Below are 12,989 nucleotides of genomic sequence, written 5' to 3'. Positions count from 1 at the left end.
CCGGCTTTGTGATGTAGTGCTTGCCCTTTACAATGCTGTCTGGGGCTGCTGGGCTAACACCAACCTATAGCTACCAAGGGAGTGCAGATGGCCTGTCAAACGGCTTCACGTAGTCACTGGCTACGGTAACCTACGGCTACGGTACGGCTACGGTAGCTAAGTTACGGTAACCGACTTGCTAACGGGCGGAGGTTGCGGCGGCGGCATTGGGCACACCAAAAACTCATTTTCGGCTTTGAAGACTAAATCCTCTTTCTAGAAAATTTGGTCAAATCTTCTAGCCTTTAAATCTCTACCCACTAGGTGCTGAGCCTTGTAAAGGCGGCCCCGCGGATCACGATTTGTTAATTTTTTTTCCCCCGTAGGCCAACTGGCTGTCTCGCGCGTGACTTTGTTCGAACCGAAATCTCTGTATTAAAAATATGCAATTCTTATTGGAATAACAACGCTATGTAATAATAAAGACCAAGAAATAATTAAACAGGTAATCCTTGTTCCCATACAGTGTATTTTAAAATGTGCCACATATAGGGGGTATTCACATGACGTCACAGCTGACGTCAGTATGCAGCCGACGCCATCTTTGCGTGCTGTTTTGACTAGTACTAGTACGGGGCGGTGGTTAGGTTAGCTCTTCGTGCGCGTCCGTTTGCTCTGTCACTCTGCCTCATGCCAGCACCGTTGTTATGAAAACTCAATCGGTATCATGAGTGACAGTTCGATTTATCAGCGAAGTGGGCGCGATGCGGACGGAGACCTGTACGAAACAAAACTTTGGTACCAACCCGTGTGCAGTCGATATGCGCAACTGCACGGTAAGCGTCGGCCTGTGCCCACGCATAAATATGTGCGACATTCATGAATACTTGTCCTACAGACGAGCTTCATCACAAGGAACCAATCGCTAACCACTCGAAGAAAGGAACTACGTTACAAGCGACTGGGTTAAGAGCCGCGGTTGAAGCAGACGAACTCTCTCTTTATGCAATTACGTGCGTGCCGTCTATCGTTTTTACCAACTAAACCGCTGAGTTTTTGTAGCTGATATTCTGCATAGAAATGGCGTTTAGTAGTCAGCAGCTTTTATACAAAACTTGTTTGGTGTACTTGCCTCAATCGATCAGAAGAAGTCGGATGTTTGCATCATCTGTGGCGGTAAGGAAGCAAAAGAAACCGCTGCCACACGCCACAGCGATGACACCGGTAGCGCCACCTCGTTGCCTTGCGGGCTCGAAATAACTTTTTGCAGCGAAACTCTTGAAATACAGCGCAGTTTTGGCCAAGCTAAACTTTATTTGTTATTAGAGATAAATTTGTTTATAAAGTTAACCTTCTGCAAAACAACTCTGCCCGCATACGTTCCTTCGCCGAATCTGCATGCGGTCTGCTTTGATTAGCAGCCGACATAGACGATGCGAACATCCGACTTCTTCTGATCGAATGAGGCAAGTACGGCAACACAATGTTTAGCGAGTCCTCTTCGAAGGATTTTATTGCAACAAAACACGACGAGGAGGTGTTGGCGGCGCGCTGAATGCATGCGCATGACTGCAAGCGACACATTGCCGCGCTGCTCTTTTACTGGGAATGTGTCTTAGTGCGTGAAGAACAGTCGTGCACAGAAAGTGACAAGAGCTGGCTGCTAGGGCACATCCGGAAGATTCCATTCCAGCCCATGTTGACATACATATCTCATATTCCATGATAATTATGCGGTTGTGCCGTGCCAGCTATACGTGGCGTCGCATCTCGGTGAAGTGTCTCGTTCGGGTGGAGTTGTTCGTGTGTACTTCCGGAACCTTAAAATGCCGAGGTCTTTCACGCAGCTCTTCAGTTTCCGTTGTTTGTTTACACTGTGCACGCGTCTATTACAGTCTACGATAGCTCAATAAACAACATATAGCTGCGGGTGCCACGGCTTGTGGAACCGCACGACAGCACTTGATACGTACGTTCGCCCTGTTCGTTCCGTGGACACAAAAATGGTTGACTGCGCCTCACTTACCCACAATTCACCGCGCACAGCGCGTCAGTGAATACCCCCTATACTGAACTGTCACAACAGCCACAGGCAGCATACATGTTTGTGCAAGAAGCCTCACCTTATTTTGCGATCAAAAGAAAGAAGTAAATCAACATCTTGCATTTGTGATGCAAATGCAGACTGCTGTGCACTTCTGTGCAGCCCTTGCTGCTCGGTGACATTTAATGAACACCATTCCACAAGTTACTTCCTCTCTCAACAGAGAGTAGCTCTGCACTGCTGTCTTCACGTGAACGTCATCACCAAACTGTTTCATGTGTCTTCCGGTTCATCACAGTCACTGTTATTAGAAGATGAAGATTCCGATTCGTGGACCAACGCCTTGGCACCCTTTCGCTGGGGGATCACAGTGAGCAGAGCCTCGGTCCAGGACTTTCCCTCAGTCACCTTGAGCAGGATCGCAAACACTACAAATGAGACAACACATTAGCCCAAGGTTACAAACGAGAATCATACAGCATACAGTGTAAAAAAATAATGAAAAACTAGTTTGCCATCAACTGTATCTGTTTTTTAATCAACTCTTTTGGGCCCTTAATGTTACACTTACAATTTTCCTTTCCACTGCTTGTTGAAATGTTTTGTGCACCCTTTCAAGCACTTTGTTGGTGTGTTTCGATTGCACAAGTGAATTCTGGTAAACTAATCATATACAGGGGGAGTCACAAGCTCACAGACTGCAGCGCCACCTTTTTAGTCACATTAGTGGGGTATTTACATCATCTCAAAGTCCTGAAATACCTGCACAGGGTAAAAGAAGTATCATTCTCACGCCTGAGAACTTTGGTTGCTCAAATATAGCTGAAAAATAGGCCCTCTGGCTTGGGAAATTTTGACAGACTCTGTATCTACATGCCTCAAAATAGTAGAGACCCGCTGTTGCAACAATATGAAAGTGCTAGTAAGCTATTACACTACCAAACTCCTTCTGGCCTGCATCCGCAGTGACCAATAGGCCTAGACAACTGTATGCCCTCACCGCTTTCTGTATATCACTTTCACATACCATTGCTCTTTTGTTAGACTGCTAAAATTAATCTTCTCAATAACTTTTAGGCCTACCATTGCATTTTGGCTGTTTAGTTGCTGTAAATGCTATAATTGACAGCTGAAATTTGTCCCCTGAGTTACTTAGCCGAACACTGTCATCACTAAGCTGAAGGATGCTGAGGGATCCTTGGTCAACTCTCTCACCCAATTATTCAAAATCTGGTGCTCTAATTATTTCCTTAAGATATGCAGAGAAAAATTACGCTCCCTACATGCAACAGCCTTCCTGACTGGTATTTTCTTGCTCGTGGCCGATACAAGGAAGTATAACATGGAGAAAATTGAGCATGCTGTAAAGAACGGGGGAAGCCTTAAAGCGATTAAGAAGAAATTAGGCACAGCGAAAAATCAGATATATGTGCTAAGGGACAAGGCGGGCAATGTCATCACGAATATGGACAAGGTAATCAAAGTAGCCGAGGCATTCTATACTGATCTCTACAGCAGCCGACGAAGTCACGACAATAATAAGATTGGAGGTAGGAAAATGCAGTCAGACGTTCTGCCAGTGACGAAGGACGAAGTTAAGAAAGCATTAGAAACTACGAAAAGGGGAAAAGCAGCTGGAGGGGATCAGGTAACTATAGATTTGCTGAAAGACGGGGGGGGGGGGGGGGAGATATTGTGCTGGAAAAACTGGCCACCCAGTATGCACAATATCTGATGTCATCGACGACACCGGAACCATGGAAGAATGCAAACGTTATCTTAACTCATAAGAAAGGGGATGCTAAGGACTTGAAAAGTTACAGACCAATTAGCTTACTGTCTGTTACGTATAAGGTATTTACCAAAGTAATCACTAATAGAGTCAGGGCAACTTTAGACTGCAAGCAAGCAAAAGATCAAGCAGGCTTTCGGAAAGGATATTCTACTATCGATCATATCCACCATACCATCAACCAGATGATAGAAAAATACTCTGAATATAACCAGCCCTTACACATAGCATTCATTGATTACGAAAAAGCATTTGACTCAGTAGAAACCTCGGCGGTCATACAGGCATTGCGAAATCGGTGTAGACGAGCCGTGCGTGAAAGTGCTGGAAGATATATATAGTGGCTGCACAGCAACCATATTTTGCATAAAGAAAGTAACAAAATTCCTATAAAGAAATGTGTTAAGCAAGGAGACATGATCTTCTCAGTACTATTCACAGCTTGCTTAGAAGAAGTATTCAGAGACTTAGAATGGGAGCAGTTATGGATAAGAGTAGATGGAGAATACCACAGTAATCTGCGATTTGATGATGACATTGCCTTGCTAAGTAAATCAGGGGATGAATTGCAAAGAATGATTGATTGACAGGAAAAGTAAAAAAGTAGGCTTGAAAATCAATATGCAGAAGACTAAGGTAATGTTTTGTCCCTAGGGAAGGAACAGAAGTTTACGTTAGGTAGCAAAGCACTGGAAGTAGTAGGCGAATATATCTATTTAGGACAGGTAGTAACCGCAGATCCGGACAATGAAAGGGAAATAACAAGGAGAATAAGACTGGGATGGAGCGCATTCGGCAAGCACTCCCAGATCATGACTAGCAGCTTACCGGTATCGCTCAAGAGGAAAGTATACAACGGTTGCATCTTACCTGTTATTACCTATGGGGCTGAAACATGGAAGCTAACAAAGAGGGTTCTACTTAAGCTGAAAACAACACAGAGGGCTATGGAAAGAAAAATGGTAGGGATAACGTTAAGAGATAAGAAACGTGCAGAGTGGGTCAGAGAAATAACTATGGTTATTGTGCAGTCTTCATATATGTATTTTCTAACAGGCTTTGTATATAGTTAAACCTTGCATAACAAACATGAATATTACATATTATTGGTTATATCAAACTCCTCTTAAATATTTTCAACAAACACCTGAATTTCTACTTTCTATATCAAAACTGTTATATCGAATTACGCAACACCAAACGGAACATGCTCGGATTGTAGTTGGAAGGATTCACCGCAGTACACAAGTGATTGATGGCGGTGCGGCACATGCAAGGTTCACGCTTTACAGTGTTCATATCTTGCATTCACCAACAGCACCGTGGAACATAAAGCGGCATGGAGTGTTGTTAACCCAGCAGTCAGCACAATTCCACGCCTCTTTACCCCACAGACAGCACCCCGGAAGTAGCAGCATCACTGATGTGGTGAAAACTGCAATAGCTTTTGCCCTGACTGCAGTTTCCCACACCATAATATTGTGATATGGAAAAGCCACCCTAGGTGGCACTTGGTCTCCCATTATTGCACTGGCGGTGTTATGCCAGGAAGGCAGCCTATCTCAAAGAATACGATGTGATGAACGAGGACAAAGAAGGCGCAAGAACAATAAGACCAGTGCCTATGCTCACGTACCAAGTAGCTCAAACAAGAGTTCAGCCTATATGGCGCTTGGTTTTTGCAGTCTCTGGAATCGCCCCGAGCATCTTCCAAACTGCCAATGTAAAGCTAGGGAAAAAGTCGCCTCATTTCCTTAGCAAGGATCACCCAAGTTACCACATCTAAATTGCGCTGCTTTTGTGTGAGTTCCTCACGAAAATCTATATTGCCAATTCCAACTACATCAAACTATTTCAAGATTTTTCACTTGTTCGCTATAACAAGGTATGACTGCATTCACTTATTGTGCTTTTCTTCTATAATCTATAGTGGGTAAATATACATTATATACAGTTGTACAGTACATTATACAATTCTGCTAACTGATGTCACAAATGTGATTATAGCCAAGTACCACCACGTCAAACTTAACATAAATCCTTGAAAATGTGGCCTCTACTGCAAGCGGCGCCGCTAAGCACCTTTCCTCCTTTCCCCTCTACACAACATTTCACCTTTGCAAACACATAACGTGCGGGTCGTAATATGCCTTCAGGCGGTCGACGTGGACAATTTCGCTGCCACGGCGACGCAGATCCAACGAGGACGCAAGTGGTTCGATGAGGTAACTGGCAGATGAAGTCTGCTGAGTGACGCCGTAGGGACCGTTATACTGGGAAAGAAGTTTCCTTGACTGGCTGGGGACGGAGGATAGGACCCAAAGCCAAACTAGGGAGTCTGATGGGTAGGAAGGAGCTCTAATAGAGCTTTCGCTGCTGACTTGCTGTTGTCGTCACGCCTCTGTAGTCGATGTTACTCTGAAGTCAAAGACAACTGGTGCCATTCTTCGGCATACTTAACAGCCTAAGAAAGTGCCGTCGATTTGGAAATGTCCGAGTGGTAGGAGAGGATTGTGTCTATGGTGCAGGTAGGGTCCCACTCATAGAGAAGAAAGAAGGGGGAGAACCCCATGGTTACTTCAGCAGCAGTATTATAGGCGGAGGTCACAAATGGAACAATTTTGTCCCGATTAGAATGGTGGCGGTCCACATAGCGAGCATATGAGACAGGACATGATTAAAATTCTCAACTAAGCTGCTTGTCTGAGGGTGGTAAACCGAGGCTGTAAGATGAATCACGTTGCACTCTTTGAGCACTGCCTCGACGACGTCAGAAAGAAAGATGTGCCCACAGTCAATAAGTTCTTTGAGAGCCCCATGTCGAAGGTTGAGGTGATGGAGGGAGGATGAACAGTGCAACATCAATTGCAGAGGTAGATGGTAATGCCGAACTTTCCGCATAGTGAGTGAGGTGCGCAACTGGAGGACGTCGAGAGAGAGAGAGCAGCGGTCTAGAAGTCAGGCCTCGCGCACTAGGAACAAATGTCCTCTTCCTCTTCTTCAGATTCCTGCATGGGGTACGTGCTAGGCTGCGCTACAACATAATGAATATAACTGAATTTCCAACTATTCAGGTCAACAACAGTCGAAGGCCCCCATAAACTGCAGACGAAAATGCAGAAGCAACGGATACATCGACGTTACAGAGGCATTACGAAGGCTCTAAATAAAGAAAATTACAATTCTGAGCAATCCCCCTTTCCCCTTCCCCTAGAGCCACCAGTTCCACAGCTAAAATTTAAGAACCACTATTATTAATATTTTAAAATACGCAGTCCCCCACACAGAGGCAGCAGCCATCCCCACCGCGCCACTTCACGTTATCACTTCTTTGCTTTCCCTACTCTACTCAATTCTTTCTGTGCCTTCTCTTCACCAATGGCCCATTACTCTTTTCATATCCATAGCAACCTTCTCCTTTGGAAATACATGCCACACACTTTGCTGCAAGGAAATTATAAGGCTGGCTTCTCATAGTATCTTACAAGCGTCATGGCAAAAATCGCTCTCACTATATTGGGGCGCTCAGAGAAAAGGGAACGTTATGCCGTAAATGTTCATTATCATGAACATTTACGGCACAAGACAACTTGGCTAAACACTTCCAAGGCACAAGGTATTTTTCACTACTCAGGGTGGGATCAGAGACCCATTTTCCAGATATTTCACCCTGGAGACTCAGAGCCTCAGGTCAGGGGTTAACTTGTATGCTTTCATGCGCGCACACACACACAAACAAAAAAACACCACCATCATACTAGTACACCTTGGTTTCAAATACAGCATGAGGTGTATTCTGAAGCATCCTTTGATGTCTCCCCCGGATTCTGTGTTTTAAAAATGATGGGATTTAAAATCTTCAGCCACAGAAAGTTAGGAGTCTTAAGCACAACTTAAATAGGTAACCAGGTACTCCAATAATTCATAAAGATAGGGAGTTCAGAATAGAAATATATGTATATATATTTCAATAAACTCTCAGCTGTGGCAGACGTAATTTACTGTAAAACATTTCTAAATACATGCCTGACTTGGCACAATTAGGTGGTTAGTGGCAACAAAAAGTTTGAAGTCAATGCAGAGAGTCAAGACAATGCAGAGCTGCAACAGCTAAAATAGGATTTGTAGCAATTTTTGGAGAAGCAAAAACTTAGCTTTGGAGCAGTAAAATCCATATTTAGAGTAGCTGGCAAGAAAAAATATTGCACGTTGCAGCACAATTTCAAATTTTGGAGCCATTAAACAAGGAGGAAACCTTACTTGCAGCATAAAAAACGAAGATGTGAATGTCGGACCATATGAATGTGATCCATGGAAATCCAGCAAGAGTCACCTTTCACCGGCGCTTAGTATTGGGCGCGGGGACGTACCGTGGCACCATCTCTCGGAAGCGCCCGCGTGACGAACTAAGTGGGATAACCCGCTTTGAACTGCTGCTGTAGGATGCTTTCCTAGGCAGTTCAGTTGCGCGGTAGCATTAAATTCATTTATTTATTTAATATGCATCTCGGTCTGGGCCTGTATAAACTTAACTTCAAGTATTAGACCCACTCATTTGGCAAGAAAGCACTTCACTGAGTCAGAGTTATCGAAGTTGGCGAGCTTTAGTACTACGAAGACGCGCAACGGCTGCAGCATTGCTGTTGTTATGAAAAAATATCATCTGAAGCTGCCAGTCAGATGTAAGCAGTCACTGAACAGGTAATAGGATTCCTCTGAAAGGGCAGGGGACTGTCGGAAGGTGCCTGATCGACAGATGCTGAGCGCCTTCGCACAGCGCCGGCACCATTCGCCTGCTCCCTTGAACGTAGTAGAGCAGACAAGTTTGGCTATGAGAATGGCGTGGATTCATTTTTATAGCAAGTGTAAATACATGCATTCCACGCAGCGAATTCTTGCGCAGTGACTACCGGCATTGGCACTCTGTATAGTGAATATTTGTTCCCTGCGCACAGTATATTTTTTTTCTTTTACACGTACCTCAATCAGCACATCACAACATGCATGTAATGCTTAATCTTTGGTTTATTCACAGACTGTCACTTTTCACCATGCATACCGCTGCCCGTGGCGGCAGAATCTTCTAGTCCACTGCAGTAAAATTTCCATGTCAACGCGTTCATTTAGAATAATTTGAGACCCTGGCTTTCGCACGATCCTTTCTTTCTTTGGAAGCCTACTGCTCCATGAAGAAGCCAGCATCTTTTCCATCCTTCCAGCAATAGTATTGTCCGCTTCACAAGTGATAAGCGCAAATTAAAACGAGCGCACCATTTCTTGTGCTGCTCACCGAACTGTTTAGCGCCAACTCCAGGCGAAATCTTGCCCACTGAAATGTTTACTGCGCACATCATGAGAATGATCACTCTCTTCTTTGTCCATTCAAATTTTGATTAAGGAAGATTCTGTGAGCTTATATATATGTTACGGGTAGCAGTGGAAGCTGTGCCGGGTTCCCTCGCTTACGTCTGGGTACAGAGCAGCAACAGATTGTAGCAACAGCTTAAATAAACTTCAGCAGCCTCAGTAACGATGCAAGATAAAAAAGTTCAAGGCTGGAAATCTTTATCAACTAAAACTATAGAAAGAAACGTGACTATTGGCTTTTAAAATGCCCAAATTCAATCGAGCGACTGCTTCAAAGGCAGTAAGAGGAGTCACGTAATCCCACTTGCTCCCCAAGGTTGACACTAGCCCCGTTCGCTCCAGTGTTGGCGCTCGCACCCAATACTTCCTTTAGGAATCCAGCGTGTACCTATTTTTGTATATAAGAGTTTTGTAGTGCAAGGCATGCTATCACACTAAAAAGGAATGTGAGCCATAAAACTGAGGAGGCTAATTTTTAAAACTTCAGGGACCAAATAAAAATTAAAGAAGCTAGAGAATATCCTTTTTTTTTTTTTTTTTTTTGCATCTAGTCCAGCTAGACAGTTTTAATCACGAGATTTTATCTTGCTCGCAGGAATCATAAAACAATGTTTTACTGTCTGCGAAATACACAGCTTGCGTTGTGCGAGGCCAGCTCCAGAGGAGCCTAATTCAAACCAGTGACTACAATCAGCCTGTGCCCAAAAGCGAGCGCAAAGCAGAAATAAAACAAAAAACAAAATGTTTATTGAAAAGCAAACACAGGTAAAAAAAAAAAAGACAAAAAGAAAATAAGAGCAGCAGTCAAAAGGACAAATGCCGAAAGCAGATGAAATAGCAAGCCGTGAGCAAAAAATACTGACGAGCGAGCACGCCTTCGGTTCATGATTTACGCTTTCTAGGGGCTGGCAATGACTTGGTAGTTTTGACCCGATATTGTAATTAAAAAGTTGGTGATGACTCTAGATATTAGGTTATATATTTTATGCACAGACTTTATAGTATTTCAATTTTCCAGGATCCGTAAATGTTAATTTTGGCAGTCTAGGACTCCACTGCGGCATTACGAAATTCAAAATCTAAGGCTGCTTGCACGTTTCCCGACCTCATGACACCGGAAATATCACATGTACCACCTCAAGTTATATTAGCACAAGCCATAACTGAAGCACCTCCTACACTACCTGATGACAGGAAAGTAAGTATCGACGAGACAGCATAAAAACAACCTTGCTGTACTGAAATGGTCGAACAAAATATCGAAAACTTCCAAGAGCCGCATAAGAAAACTAGAGGTAAATCCGTTAAAAGCATGCAAAGCTTAAACACCACGTTGAAGTATTGCTCCAAAGTACACAAGTACCACCCTGGCCCTTTTTGCAGTACGATGCCGTAGCAGTGGTGCCTTGTTACAAACGGCCCCTTTGCGTTATGGAGATACTGCATAGACAGTGACCCATGCGGTGAAGCATCTTCAAAACGCAATGGTTCAGCATATTCGAGGAACAGATCTGGCACGTAAACAAAAATGAGAAAATATGAGTAGGCATTGGAACAGCATCACGCAATCCTGAAATAAAACTAAAGGACCAGTGATGCGCACTGCAGTGTCTAAAACGTAACTGGCCATACCACGGCTGCAGAAAGCTGTCCTCGAGTATGGCAAATGTTTGCAGCTAGTCAGGGCATTTTAGCGTAGCCTGGTACAAATTTATCAAATTTCACTTTATGGCGCAGAAATATGCAGCTGTATCAAATCAGCCCAATTGGTGCAGCTGTTGCACCCCTGGATAATGCCATATCAGTTCTGAAATGAAGAAAAACTCATTTTCTGAAGTGCTACAGTGCAAGGGAATCTTAAAACTGAGTGCATTAGAAGTACACGAAGTTCGGTAGAAACAGTATATCTGTTGATGACACGTTGCAGTGACTACACTGTTAAATTTGAACTGCCTAGCTCTACTGTGCATTGTCTTTCACTTTCTTTTGCTCCAATGCTCTAAAATGCAGTTGGAAATAGCCGCTCTTTCTTTTCACCAAGCGGCACAGCAAAAGAATGTGTGTGAAGCGGCACAATAGTGCATGCAGTTTGAACTGGGCACCACAGTTACTGTAACACCTCACCAGCAAACCCAGTGTTTCTACCTAGCCTCCTGTGCATCTAATGCACACAGTTTTGACTTTATGCAGAAAAAAGTGCCAGATTTTAAGAAAATCGTTTTTTTTTTCGCTTCGAATTTCTCATAGACACCAACTATGTGTGTCAATTATAACATTAAGTAATTAGAATTAAAGTTTTACGGTAAATTATGTCTGCCGCAGCCGAAAGTTTATTATTGAAAATATTTTTTCTTCCATTTTGAACTCCCTATTTTTATAATCTTGGAAAGTGTTCAATGAAACACTCATAACATTCACTTCATAACAGCACATGCTGCATGTATTTCAAGAGCTCATGCTGCCATGGCTCTGTATGTCATTGCACAGCAAACGTGTTTAGTCTATTACCTTTGTAGCCATCATTTTTATGCATCACAAACAAATCTTGTTTATGTGTGATGCGAGCCTGCCTATTACCTTCAGCAGACTGCAGGGGAAGTGTCAGTGGCGTCACTACGCCAGTCCAGAGGAGCGGCGCGAACCACCTCCCACGCCCACCCCCCAACCTCCCGACCCCATGCTTAGCATACGAATAACTAATATCTCCCTCTTTCTCACAATGAAGTGTAGTGCGAGCCTGTTTTTCGGTTGCATTTCATTTTGTCTATCGTGCCTTCTGTTGTTCAATCCCTATCCTTTTTTGTTTATGCACTCGTCCCCACTGCAGCATGACTGAGCATGACTCGAGGACAGATTCAAAATGTGTACCTTCCTGTGCAGCATCATCATCATCATCATCAGCCTGATTATACCCACTGCAGGGCGAAGGCCTCTCCCATATTTCTCCACTTAACCCGGTTCTGTGCTAGCTGCATCCACTTGACCCCTGCGAACTTCTTAATCTCATCCGCCCACCTAACTTTCTGCCGCCCCCTGCTACGCTTTCCTTCCCTTGGAATCCAGTTTGTTACCCTCAGCGACCATCGGTTATCCTCTCTTCGCACTACATGTCCTGCCCATGTCCATTTCTTCTTCTTAATTTCCACTGGAATGTCGGTAACTTGAGTTATTTCTCTGACCCACTCTGCACGCTTTCTATCTCTTAATGTTACCCCTACCATTTTTCGTTCCATAGCCCTCTGGGTTGTCCTCAACTTAAGCAGAACTCTCTTAGTTAGCCTCCACGTTTCAGCCCCATAGGTGAGTACAGGCAAGATGCAACTGTTGTATACTTTCCTCTTGAGCGATACGATACCGGTAAGCTGCTAGTCATAATCTGCGAGTGCTTGCCAAATGCGCTCCATCCCAATCTTATTCTTGTTATTTCCTTTTCATGGTACGGATCTGCGGTTACTACCTGTCCTAAGTAGACATATTCGCCTACTACTTCCAGTATTTCGCTACCTAATGTAAACTGCTGTTCCTTCCCGAGACTGTTGAACATTACCTTAGTCTTCTGCATATTGATTTTCAAGCCTACATTTCTACTTTTTCTGTCTAGGTCATCAATCATTATTTGCAGTTCATCCCTCGAGTTGCTTAGCAAGGCAATGTCATCAGCAAATCGCAGATTACTGAGGTATTCTCCATCTACCCTTATCCCTAACTGCTCCCATTCCAAGTCTCTGAATACTTCCTCTAAACAAGCTGTAAATAGTACTGGGGAGATTGTGTCTCCTTGCCGAACACCTTTGTTTATGGGAATTT

General features: G+C 43.8%; 1 protein-coding gene across 2 annotated transcripts in view; it reads right to left on the bottom strand.

The window, feature by feature from the left end:
- Window positions 1-2,145: 2,145 nt before the first annotated feature.
- LOC146184717 (tRNA methyltransferase 10 homolog A-like) overlaps window positions 2,146-12,989 on the bottom strand; it is a 50,460-nt gene continuing 39,616 nt past the window's right edge. For both annotated transcript variants that reach the window (XM_084609458.1, XM_084609460.1), the window contains exon 7: window positions 2,146-2,451. In XM_084609458.1, the coding sequence (XP_084465584.1) occupies window positions 2,297-2,451 (155 nt within the window). In that variant the 3' untranslated portion in view covers window positions 2,146-2,296. The remainder of the gene's footprint in view (window positions 2,452-12,989) is intronic.

Source organism: Amblyomma maculatum, chromosome 7 (assembly GCF_055883805.1).
Source record: "Amblyomma maculatum isolate TAMU_Amacu chromosome 7, ASM5588380v1, whole genome shotgun sequence".
Taxonomy (NCBI): domain Eukaryota; kingdom Metazoa; phylum Arthropoda; class Arachnida; order Ixodida; family Ixodidae; genus Amblyomma; species Amblyomma maculatum.
The sequence above is the reverse complement of the archived record's forward strand: the minus strand, read 5'-3'. Positions and strand labels throughout refer to the sequence as shown.